The following is a 20,872-nucleotide window of genomic DNA, read 5'->3' as shown; positions in this document are numbered from 1 at the left end:
TCTTCAGTAGACTTGTCTACTGCAATGGTGTCTTCACAGGTCTCACTAAAAAATCTATTAGAAAGCTGCAGCTGATTCAGAACGCCGCTGCTCGAGTCCTCACCAACACTAAAAAAGTGGATCACATCACTCATGTTCTGAAGTCTTTACACTGGCTTCCTGTGTGTCAAATAATTGATTTCAAAAATATTGCTGCTGGTTTATAAAGCTTTGAATGGTTTTGGCTCAAAATACATTTCTGATCTACTGCTAAATTATTAACCATCCTGATCTCCCAGGTCTTCAGGGACTGGTCAGCTTTCTGTCCCCAGACAAGAGTCAGAACTAAACATGGAGAAGCAGCGTTCAGTTATTATGCTCCAAATATCTGGAAAAAACTCCCAGAAACCTGCAGGTCCGCTGCAACTCTGACTACTTTTATATCCAGGCTGAAGACTTTTCTTTTTGCTGCTGCTTTTAATTGAACTATTCACATCTTAAACTGCACTGTAACTTTTATCCATGTATTTTTTCTTTTAATGTTTATTTGATTATCTTTTCTTTTTAATGACTGCTTTTAAATGCCATTTTGTAATTGTTTTTCATTTTTTGTAAAGCACTTTGAATTTCCTTGTGTTGAAAGGTGCTATATAAATAAACTTGCCTTGCCTTGCCTTACTGGGTTGAATGCTGCTTTTGTCTTGTCTGTTGTGAACTTGTTTATGATTTTGCTTTATGAATTGAGTGATTATTTAAAAAGTAATTGTAATATGATCAAATAAATATAACATACACTTATGAATTGAAATGAAACAGACTTCTTATATTTTGTAGAGGTCACGCATTTTATTCTGAAGGATTTGCGCCGGAAGTCCTCTGCCGGCCCGGGGGAGGAACTGTTCTTACGGAAAGGCATGGCATGTGTGACAGGTCACACTGCTTTCACACACACACTACGCACGTTGACAGTGTGTATTAAGGACAAGCTGACCGGCTTTGCTCAGTTTTTGCTTTATTTATTAAACTAAAGTGCAGTCATGTCGGGAGCGTTAGCCAGGCTGCTCTTCTACCCGACGTTAGCCTATAATGTTGCCATGGAGAAGGCGACGTCCAGACGGTGGTTTGACCGGGTGGACGAGACGGTGGTCCTCGGGGCGCTGCCGTTCAGATCCATCACCAAACAGGTTTCACACATCACTAAAAATGTCCTCTACATGTCTGTCTGTCTTCTTATTAGTCATTACAGTGGAGGAATAAACACCTAGCGTATTTGCTAATCCCACCTGTGAAAATACTCTAGGCCTACTACAGGTGAAAGTGCTCCATTCAAAACATGTTTCTGCTGCAGTAATGTTGCATTTACTGCTGTAGTTTACTCTAAGCCAGGGGTGTCCAAACCTTTTTTACTGAGGGCCACATACAGAAAAATATACGAAGGCCTACTCACTAGAGGTGAGGTATATTGCCTCAAAGGTAGCACAATCAATCAAATGTAGGTACATTATGCTTGAAACTTATATATCCTTTAATTAAAAAACAGTCTACATCACAGCTTTCCATAGGGTTTAAAAGTTCTATTTATCTTGTTACAAAAAGTGTTGGCAGCTCATTCATTAAAACAGAAGCCTCAGATTGCTTATAATAAAAGGAAATATGAAGGTATATTTCAAACTTGTTATGCAAATAAGTTATTTATTTGAAAATGTGGCTTATCAACACACGAAGTGTAATATATTTGTGTATATATTTATGAAGAAGTTTCATGTGTGGGCCCTTTTCCATTATCCTTTGAGAGAAAATGGACCACAGAACGCCCCAGGCCTTAGTTTGGACCCCTCTGATCTAAACCAACTCATCTCATTCTATTACCACATTGTATGTTTGTAGTTTTGTCAGTCCTCTGCAAACCACGTATCTCCACAAAGTCAACTTTTAATGAGCTTATAATAACCTATGCATTTTCCATCTGATCCAAGAGGCTATTATAATACTTTATCAGGATTCAAATAAGGAAAATGTTCTTACAATTCACTCTTAAGACATCAAACACACACAATCCACACATTTGGAGAGGAAGGGGTTGAAAAGCTGTAATCTGAAAAGTAACTAAATCTATCAGACAAATATGGAGGCTAATGTACAAGTCTACCTCTGACTCTAAGATGTAGTGTAGTTTCTAAATATTCAAGTCAAGTACAAGTAGGGAATTCTTAAAGGTCCCTTGTCATGGCCATTTCTACTGATCATAATTCCATTGTTGAGGTATACTAAAATAGATTTACACTGTGCAATTTCACTCACATTGGTTTCTCATACATACAGCATCTCTGTAAAGTATGTGAATTCACCGGTATTCACTCTCTGTCCTAAACGGCTTGTTGGAGCTCCTGCCTCCCCTCCCTGTGAGCCCAGTGTGCGCTGATTGGTCGGGAAGTTGCGAGGCTGGTTGCTGCGAGGAGCGGACAGGCTTCCGTGTCGGCGATACAGCGAGAACAAGCAAAACTCATCCTGAGCCAGACCCGGTGTCGTGGGCCCGCCCATCCAGGATTTGGGCCCGCTGTTTTAATCAGTTTTAACATTTTAATTGTTTTGTTATTATGTTTATTGTTGTTATTTGTAGGGCTTTGTCCTAATATTTATTTTTGTTTTAAACTATGTTGAAAGATTAGTTTAATATCATTTTTTTATTTTGCTATGAAATTCTGAATGAAATTCTGAATGAAAGGCTGCGCGCGAGTCATGTGGGTTTTTGAGTGAGATGCGGCACAGCAGCCTGTCAGTTTACTTTTTCTAGGTTAGTTTGGCTATTATCATTTATATTTATCTGCAACAATGGATATCAGGAAGTGGTTCATGAAAGGAATATAATATATAATAATACCAACGAGCTAGCAAGCCAGCCAGGGACAAGGGAGGCTGGCAATCAATTATATTTTGAAGAGAAATTGACTCTCAAGCCGGCTATCTCACAAACTCCGGCTCTGTGCGCAAGCAGACTGCTGCACACACTCTCTGCCTCGCTCAATCTCTCTCTCTCTCTCTCTCTCTCTTTCTCTCTCTCTCTCTCTCTCTCTCTCCATCGCTCAACCTCACTCCACCCTGTGTGCACTCCTCAAGTTTGCCTGCGTGCTTGCCCAAGTTGGCACAGCGTTACAAATGTGCCACAAAACCAACCAATGGATGTAGCCTATAATAAGACCGTCAACAGCCTTATGGCAACCTAAAATCTATGACCTGAAACCCCTCTGTTTCCGTAACAACAATTCACGAGCGCCCCCCCTCGTTTCACAATTCAGATTTCCCGGGAAATGTAAGTATCGGGGTGGGTCCGCCCGGGTGGGCCCGCCCTGGTAACTCAAATGCCCGCCCAGAGACGTATATGTCTGCCGCCGGGTCTGTCCTGAGCACACACAAACACTCACAGCCGAAGTAAAAAAAAATAAGTGTGGCTTGATATTGAGTAAGAAAAAGGTTTATGTGAGAATGGGTCTGCGGAGAGCATTTCTCCGCGATCCCAACTTAGCAGCCCGAAAAACGTTTACCCATTTAAACAGTCGTGGTAGATACCTTGTTTGTTTTAAACATCATAAATACACAAACAACAATGAGTACTTACAGGTTGTGTACCCAAATCTCCCGCTGGTCCAAACAATGTAGGAACAGCATCGTTCTTCAGTGCCCTATGCTGTACATATCCGGCATGAATCGCTGAAAGGTTTGGGAAGCTTTGTTTCGTGAAAGGCTGGCAGAGGGTGTGGCCTCTGGGTATTCACACGTCACAGTACCCAGGGAGTAAACAATGGAAGGTGAGAAATCTCCAACGAGGCGTTTTGGGGAGGTCTTTTCTGTGTTAGAGTTTTACTCGCTATAGGGTGTACTTTGAGGGTTTTTTACTCTGCAGACGGTTTACATGCATAAAAACCTTCATAACACAAGGGGATGGGTAATAACCGGAAAAGCATGACATGGGACCTTTAAGATCAGTTCTTGAGTAAATGTACTCGGTTACATTCCACCACTGGTCTTTTCAAAGACTCAAACTGCATTTCTCAGAAGAATCAAAGTTGAACGGTTTTATGCTGTGCGGTGATGACTTCAACTACTGCTCTAATCTTCTGGAATTTGCTTCTAATGTAATTGCATCTTGATTTCATTATTTCATTAGTCCCATCAGAGAAGTATGTCGGGGTATAACTTGCTTTGCTTTCTAAGAAATGTCTGTTTGTGTATTTATTTGCTTTTAAATAAAGACACAGAAAATAGTCCTCCAGCCTTCAGAATATGCATGCAGTTATTCAGCTTTAATTATTTAACACTTCTCTAAAGTGTAAAAATAAAAACCTCAAAATTAACATCAGTTGTTTGATTTGAATAATTAAATAAATGAATCACATCACACAAGTAAAAACAAGCATATACATTGTAATTGCTTAATGCTGACCACCAGTCCAATTTTGAGCAGAAGATAACAACATTTGAATTAAAAAAGATGATAATAAAAAGATTTTTAGCCCTAAATACGAGATGGTAGGTCAGAGAATGTAGGAATCAGGAAAGATCATAGTGATTTATTTATGTTTTATTTCTGGCTATATTTGAAAGTATTGTTAGAGCACTTAAAATCAGTTGCTGTTGGCTGTTGGCATCAATGGACAAATCCTCCTCTATGCTCTTACAAATCTTTAACGCATGGTATTTCTCCCAGTGAGTGAGCGCCCTACAGTAGGTTACATTAAGTCATACAAAGCACAAACAATAGTACTAATAGAGACACAAAACACATGCCCGTATCAGGTGCCCCTCATACAGGAAGGATAGCTAATCACTTACATGCCATGAAATTACAATTATGTGATCTAATGATGCCAGTGTCTCGTGAATCATTTCTAAAAGCCCCCCAGATATCCAAACACACATGTCTCTTAAAGCTAACAAAACTATTATGGTGGGATATAGCTGGAGATATATGAGGGAAATTGTTAATTTATGGCCTCATAGGTAAGAAGGGCGATTTTTAACTGTTATATGAACCGGTAACCGATGCAGACATCAGTTGGGGAACCTTTGTTGTTTTTGGAATTAGCATTATAGTAGTCTTCTTTAGAAATTAGGAATGCACGTATGAGGATTCTAAGTTCTTTACTTTTATAAAATGTGTGCAATTGTACAAATGGGGAATAATGCAGTACATGTTGTGTACTTTGTGTGTTCTTGTCATTTATATGTAATCCATTTGGTCGGTGTTTGTAAATGGTTGCTTTGTCTTATAAAGTTATAGGTACTTGTCTTTCAGTCTGTGGATGACTCTACAGTCTACGTTACAATTCTAATTCTATAGTTAGTCGTTATTTAAGTCAATCTTCAACTGTTATGTTTTCATTTACATTGCTGAGATTGATGGATTCTATTTTTTGTGTTGCAGCTGGTAGAAACAGAGAATGTCCGAGGAGTTATCACCATGAATGAGGAGTATGAGACTAAATATTTCTGCAACTCAGCTGAGGTGAGCCCACTTGTACTTACATTTATCTTTGAATATTCAGCAGGCAAACATCATGTATGAGTTCAAAATGTAATCCAGCCACAAAGGTTGATATCTAACAGTGTAAGGAGCATTGAGGTTGTCTTCTTCCTTTCCGCATCGCATTGATCTATGAATGTTTAATTCGATGTGTTTGATTCAGGAGTGGCAGTCAGCAGGGGTGGAGCAGCTGAGGTTGAGTACGGTTGACCTCACCGGCGTCCCCAGCCTGGAGAACCTGTGTCAGGGCGTGGAGTTCACCCTGAAGCACCGGGAGCAGGGCAGCAGCGTGTACGTCCACTGCAAGGCCGGACGCTCACGCAGCGCCACCATGGCTGCTGCCTACCTCATCCGGGTCAGTACTGAACACAGTCCTCAGGTTTTACTCTGACCTCCAAATGCCTTGTTGCACAGAATTTAGATTTTTAGTTTTGTGTTTAGTTTTCTTGTATCTCACATGTATGTGTCTTGAGAATGTATTTGTGGTGCTGTTGTATTTGAAAGCATTTAAGTTGGGAAACAACTTGTAATTGTAATTTAGAACAGTAATTGACCATAGTATTAATTATGTATTTCTCATTTATCCAGGTAATTTCATGCAGTAGGTTTCAACAGGTTAACGGTGTAACATTCGACTTTCTTTAATTAAAGAGACAGGTTATCCACCCAAAAAAAAATTATCGTGCTACTTATAAATCTAAATTGTTTTGGTGAGATTGATGAGTGTTGTTCCTGAAATGATTTCACTAGATGGAGCTCAGCTAGTGTTGCTCAAAGCAAAAACCAAAAAGCCTTTTAAAAATGTAAACAGCAATATCTCTTTCCAGAATTCATGAACCGGTTTCTCAAGAAAATCCACAGGCCTTGTTGTGATCAGTTTCATGGAGGAACTACTCCCTTTGTACCGTATCACCACAAAGAAGGAAGTGAGCATGTATGAGAAGCTTTTGACAGCAAGATGTTAAAATGATCCTCGGCTAAGCTCTAACTTTAGCTATCTTAGGAGAACTTCAGAAGCCTTTTGTCTTGTAGCGTAGGGACAGATTATTTTTCTTGCCGCTTTGAGCTCCACAGGCACAGTACCTTGAAGTTCCAGTGGCTGCAATTTGGACATTGCACTAGTTCATATATTATTAGATACAATTTGGATTGATTGTACAGCCCTAATACTACTCTGAAACTAATTCTATGAAACTTAGTCCAGGCTGTCTGTTCACAGAGTAATACATACCTTGATTCTGACATTGCACTTTTCTGCTGACAGTTACACTGCTGTACTCCAGAGGAAGCGTGTCAGAAGCTGGCGTCTGTCCGTCCGCACATCCTGGTGCGCTCCGCTCAGCTGGAGGTGCTGATGAAATATTACCAACAGGTGTGTGAACAGTCCAGCTGAGAGGATAGGACGCGGGTCGGACCTCATCCTACAGCTGCTGGAACACTGGACTCGGAGCTTTGGACACTCCTCTGAATCTACACCCACTGAAGAAATGTATTGCCTTTACATGAGCTTTTACTGGGAAATTATGAAGTAACACATTAACAATGTACCATACATCAGTAAGCAGAAAACTGTTTTTTTACAAGAAATATAAAGCGATTTTATTTTTGTATAGCCTTTAATTACATAATGACTACCTGGTTTCTTGCCTCTAGCTAAAACATATATACATTTTCATATGGTGAATGTATGAAGCTTAGAATTATGTTAAAAGAACAATTAACATTACATTTAAAATATCTGAGCCGCCTCCTGTTACAGAAACAAATATTTTCAAATTCCTAAAACAAGCCAACAATAAAATATTGTTAGACTGTGACTGTAATAGGCTTAATTGAGTTGTGTGCATTATGCATGTTGTAGCCAGTGGCAGCTTTTACTTTGTTTACTGGAACATGTTTTCTTTCAATGCCTTCCGAATATTGACACAGTGATGTTAAATAAAGTATTTGTGAGATGAAACAGTCCCAGTGTGATTGATGGTCTTTTATTTTCAGCATCCAGGTTTTACTGATATACATGCATGAGAGCTGTTGTAGTAATGAAGTGAAATGGCATGAAAACCTAGCAATCTACTGAAAGACGCTGCTGTAATGAAGGGTAAGTGCACCAACGATTGAACGGAACGGGAACTAAATACATTGACTCAACTGAGTATTATGAAATAATTCTTGAGTAGTAGCGGACTGGCCATCGGGACTCTGGTTGGTGTATAACGTCGGTGAGCATTGATAGTAAACACCCTAGAGAAAAACGGGCATTTAACAAAAACAAGTGTGAAAATAGTGGAGTTTATGGCACTGTTGGCTTTTCGACAGCAGACAACAGTTCTCTTCCGGTCCATCAGGAGGCGACACCCCGCTAACAATCGCGACTCTGCCCGAAGAAACACGGTTGTGTAGAACAAACATGGCAGCGTCGCTGGTGCGGTTTGTCCGCGGAGGTCTTGGAAGGAGTTACAACCGTAAGTTGATTTGAAACTCATTTTATTTCGTACACTCTGTTTGCAGCAGTGGTCTGTATATGTATGAATGTCCTTCCTTGCCGCTGAAAACAGCACGGTGTTTTTTGCAAGCGTCAAATGTGTCAGGGATGACCTTCGAGCTAGCTAAGTCTAACGTTAGCATGCACGTAATTGAATGACAGTTACTGTTTTTAAAGGCAGATTGGTTTATTATGGCAACGTTAAAGGTCGCACACAAGGGTTAGGAGTAGATGGAGGAAGATTTGATGCATTTTGTAGTGTTGTTGTTGTTGTTTCAATTCCTCTGCAGTTATACGTTCGGTCTTTAGTTGTGTATACTTAATCTTTTTTTTGACATATTTTTCCAGTTGCAAGGACTGCATGTCTCCTCCAGCAGCAGACCAGGCTGCAGAGCTCCGACACCAGCCGTGAGTGGTACACACTAACCAACTGATGATTCAGGAAACCAGTGGTGGAACAAGTTACCTGACTACAAGTATTTGCATCAAAGTGTGCTTAACTAGTACCAACATGATGGCTTATTTAAGAACCATATGTGTTTTGGATATTCAATGTGAATGTCCTTCAAGTGAGAGTTGTCGTTATGGTAGTTTTAAAAACAATTATCTAAAATAGAGTAAAACAGAATCTTCAGCTCACCCAAACAATTCAGAATACAATGCACGCACGCACGCACACATACACACACACACATACATACACATACACATACACATACACATACACATACATACACACACACACAGCTCAACAGCAGCTGGTGAGAAAGAAGCACAAGTAGCCTATACTCTTGTTGAAGCTTCCTATGCCATATCTGATCTCAAGCAAGGTCAAGTGAAAGCACTTCACAAAACTACACTTTTACAGAGATTCATCCAAGCTAACAAAGTTCAATTGTTGTCACATTATTAAAACTCAAGGCGCATATATCTCAAAGTGTATGAATACATCTAAATATGAATACATTGCTATAACATGTCATTTTATAATTATTACTATGTCGTAATTATTTATTCACAAATGTGTTCATTACTTTAATGTTGCAGCTGATCATCACATATTCAGTGAGAGTAGTTATTTCACTCAAACTCAAGCCCAAATCCACACTATTCCCTCTGTTGCTATGTCAATAATGACCATGAGAAGGACACATTGGGTGTTTCTCAATCTCGAGTATGCTTGCTTGGTAGCATATGTCTTCTGAGTCACTTGCTTCAGAAGCGAGGAAGAATACTTCCTGGCATTCGGAAAACAAAGAGTGGAACAGGCTAGCAAGTGTGCAGGTGTGCGTCATATGAGAGGCCCCGCCTTACATTTTCCGCCGTAGATTTGGGGAAATTGGTCCGTACGAGAAGCATTGTGGGAATTTGATTTTAAGACCGAAGTCTACACATGTGCAGCCTCGAAATTTCTCCAAACGAAGTGCGCCGGGCTCGGTAGAATTCCAAGTATGCTGGACAGTGGAACAGTACTTCGGCGGCACTCGATAACGTAGTATGCTTGAAATAGTGGCTCTGCAGCAGCTTTACTCAAGATTGAGAAACACCCATTGTTCAGTCCTTACTAAACAATTTTCTCCTCTCTCCATCATGCAGCCACCATCAGGCCCAAGGATGCTGTGGCTAACAGCCAGCTGGCAGCGTTTGGGGAGTTTGTGGCTGAGATGATGCCCAAATATGTCCAGCAGGTCGAGGTCAGTTGATATGAGGATCAGTGTTCATCGTACTGACTGTGCTGAGCACTGTAATGTGCATCCTAATATTGGAACAGACCAAGATGTAAATGGAAGGCTTTTTGTATTGTTATATTGCTTGATTTTAATTTGACTTCAAATATATTTATTTGTTGTTCTTTTCTTTTCACTATCTCTGTAAAGCGACTTTGAGCACCTGTAAAAGCGCTTACAAAATAAATCTATTGTTATTGTATTTGAACAAATTCCACATGACAACATATATATATTTAAACAAGCAGGTCAGTCCGACTTGGTACAGTTTGCATTAGTAATTGTATTTTTTAAGTACTTTGATAAATATGAACAGATTTAGCAATAAAGGCGTTGTGGTGCACAATGCAGAAGAAACATATGGTGTAGTTTTATAAAAAAGAAAAACACCTAATTGGACCCCTTACTACTGAACTCTGTTTTTTAAATACATTTTTTTTAATTGTCCTTAATTGTATTCCTGTATAATTGAAATGTCTATAATCCAATTTCAGAAACGTGCAGGTAGCGTAATGCGTTTGTTTGTGTAGGTGACCTGTTTCAATGAGCTGGATGTAATGATCCATCCCGACGGGGTGATCCCTGTGCTGACCTTCCTGAGGGACCACACCAACGCCCAGTTCAGGAACATGATCGACCTGACGGCTGTCGATGTACCGTCACGCCAGAACCGCTTTGAGGTAGCTATCAGCAAACATGCACCCACTCACACACCTAGAGACATGCCTTATTGGTGAGTTGTAAAATGAAAAGAGTGCCCTATCAAAAAACGTGAAGAAAATTGTGTGGTGTGTTTGAAGATTCATCTGTAATATTGCGGCTTTGCATTTGTCACTATAAATAGTGATATTTAAAATGTGTAATATTAATACCAAGTTGCCAAACACATGTTCTATTGTTGACAGCCCTAATATTAATTAAATGAATATGTTAATGGGAAGGAGCTGTCCTGTTAGTCGAGTATCCATCCTTCTAAACAAACTTTCCAAAGGTTTTCACAGTGATAATGTGTGCCTGTATGCTCGTTTTCAGATTGTGTACAACCTGCTGTCGCTGCGCTACAACTCTCGTATCCGTATTAAGACGTACAGCGATGAGTTATCACCGGTGGACTCTGCAGTCTCAGTCCACATGGCTGCCAACTGGTACGAGAGGGAGGTGAGTCACAATCTCAGGGGTCATTACAGCGTTTATTTTACTTCACAGAGTCATGGACAAACCTGGTAAATGTGTATGTTTATTTTTCTGCAGGTATGGGACATGTATGGCGTGTTCTTTGCCAACCACCCAGACCTGAGGCGTATTTTGACAGACTATGGCTTCGAGGGTCACCCCTTCAGGAAGGACTTCCCTCTCTCCGGATACGTAGAGGTGAGTTCTGCAAGAAACACACTTTTCAGCTTTCATATTTGTGTTTTAAGGTTCTACTGTGACATGTTTACATGCTTTAATGTTGAAAAAGGTGAGAGGAACTCACACTGGAGGGAGCTTTGGGATTTTATCCTTTGTAGACAATTTACATGCACAATAACATATATAAAACATTACAGGAAAGGAAAACCCCCAAAAAGCATAATACGCCTCTCTCATACAGCCTATTTCATGTGCTGTTCATTTATAAATGTTGTAGACCGTGCCCAAACGGCTGGATCCTTTGATCATTCTTTTCTTCCATTCAGCTCATGATAATTATTTCAGGTTTCGCACAAGCTGTGAAAAGCCTTTATAGTTTGTGCTGAGAAGGAACAAGTCGTGGCCTAAATACTTCCTGAATACATTTCCCTTTTTTAAAGAATGATTTATTCATTTCAACACGGTACCCAAACTCCTCTAGTTTAATTCTCTCTTTCAGACGATATACCCTTCACATTCCTGTTTTAAAAATTCATCATTTAATCAGGAAGTCGCCCTTTGAAAAGCTTCTCATGCAGTATTGTTTTCATATTTTCCACCAAGAGTTTTTTGAAGTTTTTGGTCCTTGAAATGTACTATCCACGAGCATGACAATTGCTTTTAGATACATAAAAAAAAAATGCGACAACTTTGCCTCTTTAATGTGTTGCGTTGTTTCCCTCTGCAGGTGCGTTATGATGATGAGCTGAAGCGTGTGGTGGCGGAGCCAGTGGAACTGTCGCAGGAGTTCAGGAAGTTTGACCTGAACACGCCCTGGGAGACGTTCCCGGCATACAGAGAGCCCAAAGAGGTGGCACCCAAACTGGAGGCTGGTGACGCAGCCCCTGAGAAGAAATGATGACCCCCTTTCTCATCTTCATGTTCTGTCTGTTAATGTCATTTTTGGGAGGCCCAGCACCCTGAACAAACCCTGAAATGTTTATGTAAATAAAAATACTAATAAAACAACCATCACAATAGTTTTTCAATTATTTTCAGATCTTTTAACCGCTTTTATTACGGCAAAGATGCAATTCGATTTTTTACCATGTACTACACTTTGTAATGTTCGTGTGAATTTGTATCTATTTATAGTGTGGGGCATGTCAATGATGAGACAAAACCATAGACTATATAAACAAAACATGCAACAATGCACATATATGAAATCAGGAATATCGGATGAATGCGTCCTATAAAACAACCAGTTAGTGGAGTGTGTGATTTGTTGGTGTATTAGTAGTGGGTTTTAAAAATTGTGATTTAAATTCAAAGAAGATATTTGAGTTATAAAGAGTGAGTGTATGTATGTTGGCCACATAGTTTGGTATAGTTATTTTAGAGGCATAGGGTGTATTTTCAAATAAAAATAAAAACCATCCCTGAAAAGCATAAATGTCTGAAAGAATATTAAATGTATGATTATTTTTTTTAGATGGAGATTTCTGCTGATTATTTTAACCATAAATCAATTGTTATTTGATTTGTGTGAAATAAGTCACCATTACCAGAACCCAAGTAACAATGGTTGCAACAGGTTTGGACTGTGAAACAATGAACATTAGAAAAGACTCAACGATTATTAGAATTGTGAATTGATCAAGTCTCATCTTCAACTTGCAATGTTTCATATGTCCTCTGCACAATCATCTCAATCTGCAAAGTAACTAGTCAAATAAATGACGTGCATTAAAAAGTCCAATATTTCCCTATGAAAGTGACTGGGGTTTAAGAATAATGTGACATGGAAATAAAAGAAAACTGTAAATGTTTTCTTAAGTACAGTAGCCTACTTGAGTAAATGAATTGGAAAACGTACATCCTCTAAATGTAAATGTTAAACACGGAATTGGTTTATTAAGGGTTAAAGTTGGCATTATTCAATCTGATATAAAAGAAAAGATGCAGCTCATAATTAAGCAGTTGTGAAACGCACCACCGACCAACATGCCAAGTGACCCAAATCAAACCTAACAGGTGCATGCTGGGTGTGGCTAACATGCTAAATGCTAACATGCACATGGTGGATGCTCCAGGTGACTTTTGGAACTTTTACCTTCAGTGAGGTATTTAAAGCCCCTTCCTGCTGATTGTGACTGGTTATAGTAGGACAGAGAGGCTGAGTTGACTGATTATGTTTTGCTTTGAGAAGGAACAAGTAAAATATGAAGATGGAGCAGATTGAGGAGGCCTTCATGGTGCTCAAGACTCGGACTGACATTCGAACTGGTGAGTCCAATGTTGTGACGTTAGAATGTGTGTTTGTGTGTGCAATTGCTGCACATTTGCTTACTTGTGTGGCTGAGTTTATGTTGTTTTCACATCTCTTTGCTATTGCTTTGCCTATGATTTTTATTTCTGCTGGTGGCTTATTTCATTTCTGTACTTGTCTTTATACATGCTTGTTGGATGTTTTTTTGAAGTTCATCAAATACAAATGACCTTTTTTGTATGTCTAGTATATTTTTACCAAATTGATTATAAGTGTAGGCCTTCTTGATTAAAACTGTTAGTCACAGTACATTTACTTATTTGTAGTGCTCCTTCCAAGCCTACTGTTTATCTTTTTAGCATTAATCATTTCAACCAATAATTAATTGGTATCTTTAAAGCCTCTGAAAACCTAGTTCAAAGGTTGAAAAGGTATAGTTAAATGTTGGAAAAAATAGCTAAAGGTTGGAAAAAGCATATAAAAGTATATTTAAAAAAAATGTTTGGTTAACAGTTAACTCCAATCTGCTTCACCGTGACATACGATTGACAGCGGTGTCGCAAAATTGGTAAACAATGTTATGCCCCTCATAAGGCATAAGGATTAAATATAGCCAAATCCATGTATGAAATTACTGAAAACTGGAGCAACTTTGGCAAACTAAACAAAACAACTGTCAATTAATCTAATAGTCCATTATCACAAGGAGAATATATGGTTGATAATGTGTTATTAAATGCCTTTTTAAATTAAGTTCTATTAATTTTGATTGTTGAAATCTAAGTTGTAGTATTTGACATACTGGAGTCAGCCAGTAGATGATGCTGCAGCACACGATATAAAATGCAGACTACATTTCTCTGACAGCTGATGGTTTTATCTGAGTTTACATCATGGATGCAATGAGAACACATGCTTTACATTTCCAGTTTTTATTTTGTCAAACATTTGTAATGAAGCATTCATTTTACATTTAAGAAATACTCAAAACAAGAGTCAACAACCAGACTACTGTAGACATTGGTCAAAATGTATAATTATTATTTTCTTTTTTTTCATTGTGGTTGGATTTGTGCTTTTGGGACACAATTTCTTATTTTGGATAATTTTCAACCGCATTTTGACTCATGCCTGCTGGAAATACAGTAGTTAGTAATACAGGATGATCCATCTTTCCTCAGGATTATCAAAAAGAAAGAAGCACAGACCAGGAACATCCAACATATTGTCAGTTACTGTACAGATAATTCACTTTAATAAAAATACCAGGTTAACAGGCGTCACCTGGGCCTGTAAAGCTGGTCAGCAAGTCATGACAACTTTTCTTTTTTAAATTGTATTTCTAGTTACATGCATGCATCACACAAGTGCTTCAGATGAGTTATGCTCAAGTCATTTCACACACCACAAGTTCTGATCATGACTTACTGAACAGGGTCAGGTTTGTCTCAAAGTAAAGCTGAAGCAGCCACAGGTCCACCCTCAAGCACTGGAGTCTCTCTCAGGCTGAATTATATAAAGGGTTGGATTTGAGCAGAATGCATTATTTTCTGAAATGAGGCAAACCCACAGCAATTTCATCCTGCAAAAAAATGAGCGTGTCTTGTCCAAAACTGTGTCATTTTCTGACTAGAGGAGAGGAAATTGTCGATTAGTAACACTGTTACAGAGAGGCCTGGTGAGAGTGTGAGGTCGCCGGAGACTTGCTGTCGCTTATTAGTTTTCTGAAGAGGTGTGTGAGGCCATTTCCCCCGGTGCTAAAGAGAACGCTGTGAGGTGAAGACGCTTGGGATTTTCAGCTAATTTCAGAAAATTCTGCTTTCCCCACTCATCACATTCTCAGGTTTATCTGATTGTGTTTAATTTTAGATATTTCGGTGAAATACACCAAGAGAACCCTTCATTTTACTTACTTAATTTCTGTGATTTGCCGCTGTCTAACAGTCTCAATGCAGTACTTATTTTTTCTTTTTTTCAGTATGGATTTTCACTAGCTTTGAGTGGTATTGTGAAAATATTCATCAAACCACTGTCAGTTTAACTTGTAATACTGTCTTAAAATGTGCCTGAATGCATTCTAAGTATACTTATATTTGTACTTTCTTTATTTATCCCTTTTTATTGTGCCTTTCTGCTGCTGCAACTACCACATTTCCCATCTGGGGATAGATATCTTTATCTCAACTTGTGATTAGTTTCAATGGACGGTTTTTTGCATGTGGGTTGGCTTGTGAGCCCTAAAATGTCTACGTAGTACCTATTTTTAAAGGTTATGGCCTCAGTGTGGAAATAGGATTTTTGTTTTTCCTTTTTCTTTTTTATATTATCAATTGTCGAGTGACTCCTCAGATTTATTCTGACGCCTAGGTTGAGAACCAGTGCCCAAGCTGTATGTCTATGAATAGTTTAACGAAAATGTTGTTCCCTTAGCTCTTCAAGATCTAAAAAGGTCAAAATCTTCATAGAAAATGAAAAATAACCAAACAAACATTTCTTCTTTCTACGCCTATATGTTCTTCTGACCCGTTTATTTTCTGACCTCTTTGGCAACATTGCTTCTGGATTTGGCAAGTTGCAGTCAGATGTTTTTGGTCACTTGGTTCCCTTTCAAACAAGCTGTAAAAACAACATTGTCCTTGTATTATAATAGTGTATTTCTTGCCATAAAATCTTTTTATGTAAGCAATCATTTTTTTATTCGCACAATCAGCAGACACGAAGCAACATTATCATTATTTTTGACTCATGCTTTCATTGAAGTGATGAATGTAACTCTCTGCTTTTAGCTCATGTTGGTCTCCACTATCTCCTGAGAAAACATATTGCTCTTAAGCTGGAAAAGGTTCTATACATGTTCTCCAATTAGTCTCTAATTGTGTCTGTCATTTGAGGGTTTCGTGGGTTTGGTTTTCTTTTGGCTGGAAAGTTAATAATGGCAGTAAGAATAAACCAAAGCAATAAAATGATTGCTGTGGTGAGTTTTTAGTCCATTGTTTAGACAAAAATATTGATTAGTGTTACATTAACTGTCATTTGTCGATGCTTTCAGCACCACGTAAAACTTTTTTTTATCTCTTTAATGACAGCAGAAATCAAATGAACCAAACCAAGTTTGCTTTGGTAGTCTTATAATTAGAATTCTGTAAACTGATATTGGTGCCCACCACTTACTTATATTGGTCTAAAATGTACATTCTCTTAAAATAAACTAGCCTGCTAGCAAAACCCTAGTGTGTCAAGCCCATCATTTATAGCATAACTTCACAGAAAACTACCTTTTTAAAAAAAGTGTAAATGTTCAATTACAGCAAAGTATCACTTCACACGGTGCTTCTCCAACAGAGTAGGTGATTTCATAAAGTCAAGGTTCATCACAACTTGAACAGCATCATCTTTCTCCCGGCGGTGTGAAATTAAACAGACATGCATATTACATTGGCCTTGGAGAAGCTGTTCAATTTTCCCCACAGTGGACGCCATCTGAAGAAATGAATTAAACTGCTGCTAGAATTAGAAATCAAATTTAAGGTCCGCAGGCCCAGAGGTGGCATGTGGTCAACAGTTGGGATGGATATGCAGTCTGCGCTTTATCAGAACGGTTGGTTTCGTCCCATTGTCCTCTGCTCCCGCTGTGGCTAAGCATCGGAGCGAGAAACACTTTGATATAAATAAAATAAAGACTCTTTTTGACACGAAACACACGCTTGTATCAGTTTCACATGCCTCTAAAGACAGAACTAAAGTAAAGTGACATTTTACATACAAGCAGAAACAACAAGTCTTTGACAAGAATTACAAATGCACTTACAGAATGTTTTTTTTTACTTTAAAATGAAAATTACTGTGAGATTACCTCCTCACATACGTGTACAGTAGGCCGGGTGACTTTAATCCTTAACAGGTTGTGAGCCTGGCTTCTAGTTTAAAAAAACACTTTAAATTTAGTTTTCACTTTAATGGGAGATGCTGAATGCAAACCCAGGAAAAGTACCAAAAATCATTACCTTTGTCCAGAAAATCTACAGGCCCAATTTTCATTAAACTTTGTGGAAGGGTGCAGCATTGGACAAGGAAGAAAATATTCAATTTTGGAGGGTATCCAAATCCAAGGGTGTAGATACGCATTATTTGTCACTTATGAAAACTCCCTTGGTCGAATTCTGCGCTCCAAGAGTGCCCTTCTGGATTGATTATATACAACTAACAGAATAACTAACAGAGGGTAGTTTTAGCGTTGTTGAATTGCAATGTCATGGAAGTACAACATCTATGTCCCTGTGGTGGTTTGGCTGACACGGCGGTGAACAGGTAATGCTGCAGTTTTCATTATAGAGTGCAATATTGAATTTGAGTTCTCATTCGAAGTTTCACGTTTGAATATGATGAAGTCTTATCCTGGGACGCTAAAAGCTGGAATTTGAAGAGATTTTCTTTTAAGCATTGCACTCAGTCAAAGGTCCCCGTGATTTTGTGAAGAAATTCCTAGTAAGAGGAAACGTCAAAGACAACGGTGAGTTTCCTCCACTCGGCACGCTACCCACAAACTGCCCAATGCCTTTTGTGGACTCGGACTTCTCCACTTACTGAATTCCCCCCACAATGTTCAGTCCCAAGCCTGTATGCTGTGGCTAGGGCTTCTTGTCTGCATATGATTGGCTGCCTCCGGTGGTGGTTGTAGTGTTGGGTAAGTCGGGATATACCAGGAAGCCAGTGAAGGTGATGTACTTGGCGTGGTTGCTGTAGGCTCCAAAGCCATCTTTCTGGTGGGAGTAGAGCCAGACGATTTCTCCCGGTTTCAGCGACAGCATCAAACTCTGACTCTGCAGAGCCTTCTCGCCCTGGCTGTCGTCATAGATCATCGCCTGCACCTCCAGGTGGTTCTTCATCAGCTTGACGGACAGCGTCTTCTGCGGCATCTTGCCCACGTTGAAGGAGAAGTAGTAGGCTCCAGGAACGCGACAAGTGAACACCCCCTCTGTCACGTTAAAGTCTTCCCCGATGTTGACGAACGCCGTGTCGAAGCTGACCGGCTGGTGCTGCGGCAGGCCCACTTGGTTGACTCCCACGATGCTTTGGGTGCGCCCTACCGAGAAGGCAGATCTCTGGTCGTCCTCGTCCTCGTCATACTCTTCCTCTTCTACCTCCTGATGTTGCTGCTCCTTCTCCTCCACAACCACCACCACCACCGGTGCGTCTGTTGTTTCAGACCTGATGTTCTCGGTGGCCTGGTTGCTGTTCAACAGGGGCTTGTTCTCCTCCTGGGGCTGCTGGGAGTTGGAGTTAGAATGGTGGTGGTGTGTCTGGAAGTCGTAGGTGTCGGGGTAGATGAGGTAACCGTTGAAGGTGGTGTAGTGTCCCGTGTTGCTGTAGAGCGCATAGCGAGGGTCACCATGGAGACGGAGCCAGACGGTGTCACCAAACTCCAGCTGCAGCATGACGCTCTGACTCTGCACCTGAGGATTAAAGCAGGCCTTATTATCAGAGTTCCACATCGGCACCACATATAATCCAATCATCTACATCACACTTATTATTAGGGGGAATTTGGTGTGTAATCCCCTCTGTTGTACATTAATTCCCCACCCAAATACAACACGTCATGTTGCCTTGTGAGACTCGTGGAGAGCTTTGACATGATAAAATACCTTTTGTAATCATTACCTAAGACAGAAAACCAATCCTAACACAGAATTCATTTTTAAGAAATGCATTTAGATGAGAAGGTTTGATTGAGCATGGCGTCAGTTAGCTTAGCTTAGCTCAAGGGCTGGGAGCAGGAACAACAGCCTGGCTGTCCAAAGTTCAGAATAACACCTACCAGCATATCCAGCTAAAGAAAAACATAAACCTTTGTCTTAAACTTTAAAAATATTCCTCAATTTAAGAAGTCCTTGCATGTTCGAAGTTAAATGATCATTAGCCTGATATCCATACTGAATGTTAATCTTTAAGAATGGTTCAGAAATGAATATTTAATTCTTCGTCAAAAAGAAAGTTGTGCTTAAAGAGCTGGTCACTCAAGTTTTGTTTTTAATCATGGGGACTAGTTCCAGCGATGGATGAATCCGCATTATTAGTATTTCTGGCATTAGGTGTATTTGGGAGTCGTTCTTAATAAACTACAGCTTGTGTGTTCATTAAACATGTCACCCATTGCAACAGTGTGGCTTATTGTTGAGCTTTTAATTGTTGTTGGACAACAATGGAGCTTTTTCAAACAAAGAAAGAAAATATCTCAGCCTTTGATGTACACACACTATAAATACATTCACTGTTGGTTTTGATATTTTTACTGGACTTTTTGCGACAAATAAAAATTTTGAGTACCTAAAAAGCCAGTCAGCAAGGAACTTTAGTCCCACCCACAAACGATCTGATTGAGAGGTCTGAAACCTACCTTCCTCTCCTCGCCGGCGTTCTCCTCGTACACGATGGCCTGCACCTCATTCCTGTTCTTCATCAGCATCACTGACAGGTCTTTGTGTGGGAACTTCCCCACTGTGAAGGAGAAGAAGTAGGCCCCGGTGATGCGACAGCGAAACAAGCCAGTCTTGGGATCAAAATCTCCACCAATGTTGACATAAATTGCGTCAAAGGTCACGGTCATCTTGGGCCCGCCCTCCATGCTGTTGGTGCGTGCAACCGAGAAAGCCGAGCGTAGCTCCACGTCATCCTGCAGACGGGCGAAACCCCACGCACCGCCCACATTGCTCAGGCACAGTAGGCCAATCAGAACGCTCGCTGGGAGCAGCATTTTGTCTGGAGAAACATAAAGAAAAATGTGGGAATTATTACAGAAATACAGAGTTTCAAATGTTTAGCCACATGGAAATCGATAATGGAATATGAAAACTTTTTAAATGTTTGTCCATTCAACCAGTTAAGCCCCCGATACCGGGGGAAAAACGCAACATCTTGCAAGAAACAGCGTCTGAGCGTCATACCCACTTAACGGGAAGAAACTCAGCTATCAGACAATATTAACAATTTTTAGTTACACGAAACACAACTCCAAGCCTCTTCATTAGCCCTGAGCGAAAAAATGCTAACACACTTAGCACAGAACTCACGGTAGAAATACTTTATTACTTATCGGATCTGCACAAACAAGATATCAGATTAAAGCTGAGATTCCACAGATTCTAGCGGTATAAGTATCATCACTGTGTCCCTTTTTGAAATGATTACTGATAATTAGGGCTGCTCAATTAATTGTATTTTCATCGCAATTACGATTTTGGCTTGCAACGATTATGAAAACAACATAATCAAAGTAAAACGATTATTTATTTTTTATATATTTATTTAAAAAAAAAATGTGTATTGGTTTTTCAGTTGAATTATACTTAAAGTTCAGGGAAATCAACTGTTCAAAACATACTGTTCAAATATTTTTCTTCAATAAATGGATGTTTTCAAAGTAAATGGATAATCGTTTTTAATAATCGTGATATCAATTATTGACCCAAATAATCGAGATTATGATTTTTGCCATAATCAAGCAGCACCTGGGGAGAATCATCTCTGCATGGACCATTGATGCATCTGGCTTGCTACAA

The 20,872-nt window shown here is 39.5% G+C and overlaps 3 protein-coding genes across 3 annotated transcripts; 2 read left to right on the top strand and 1 right to left on the bottom strand.

The window, feature by feature from the left end:
- The first annotated feature begins 858 nt into the window (after positions 1-858).
- Positions 859-7,460, top strand: ptpmt1 (protein tyrosine phosphatase mitochondrial 1). Its single transcript, XM_010786916.1, has 4 exons — positions 859-1,163; positions 5,402-5,482; positions 5,664-5,855; positions 6,765-7,460. Exons 1-4 carry the CDS (start codon positions 1,017-1,019, stop codon positions 6,891-6,893), a joined length of 549 nt encoding a protein of 182 aa, XP_010785218.1. The 5' UTR covers positions 859-1,016; the 3' UTR covers positions 6,894-7,460.
- Positions 7,461-7,852: 392 nt separating this feature from the next.
- ndufs3 (NADH:ubiquinone oxidoreductase core subunit S3) lies at positions 7,853-12,073 on the top strand. Its single transcript, XM_010786915.1, has 7 exons — positions 7,853-7,962; positions 8,331-8,390; positions 9,579-9,676; positions 10,240-10,389; positions 10,742-10,867; positions 10,961-11,080; positions 11,790-12,073. Exons 1-7 carry the CDS (start codon positions 7,908-7,910, stop codon positions 11,958-11,960), a joined length of 780 nt encoding a protein of 259 aa, XP_010785217.1. The 5' UTR covers positions 7,853-7,907; the 3' UTR covers positions 11,961-12,073.
- Positions 12,074-14,229: 2,156 nt separating this feature from the next.
- On the bottom strand, positions 14,230-20,070 carry c1qtnf4 (C1q and TNF related 4). Its single transcript, XM_010786913.1, has 2 exons — positions 19,711-20,070; positions 14,230-18,766 (listed from the first exon to the last, which is right to left on the bottom strand). Exons 1-2 carry the CDS (start codon positions 20,065-20,067, stop codon positions 17,942-17,944), a joined length of 1,182 nt encoding a protein of 393 aa, XP_010785215.1. The 5' UTR covers positions 20,068-20,070; the 3' UTR covers positions 14,230-17,941.
- Positions 20,071-20,872: the final 802 nt, after the last annotated feature.

Source organism: Notothenia coriiceps, unplaced genomic scaffold (assembly GCF_000735185.1).
Source record: "Notothenia coriiceps isolate Sejong01 unplaced genomic scaffold, NC01 NC01_scaffold00029798, whole genome shotgun sequence".
NCBI classification, from domain to species: Eukaryota; Metazoa; Chordata; class Actinopteri; order Perciformes; family Nototheniidae; genus Notothenia; species Notothenia coriiceps.
The sequence above is the reverse complement of the archived record's forward strand: the minus strand, read 5'-3'. Positions and strand labels throughout refer to the sequence as shown.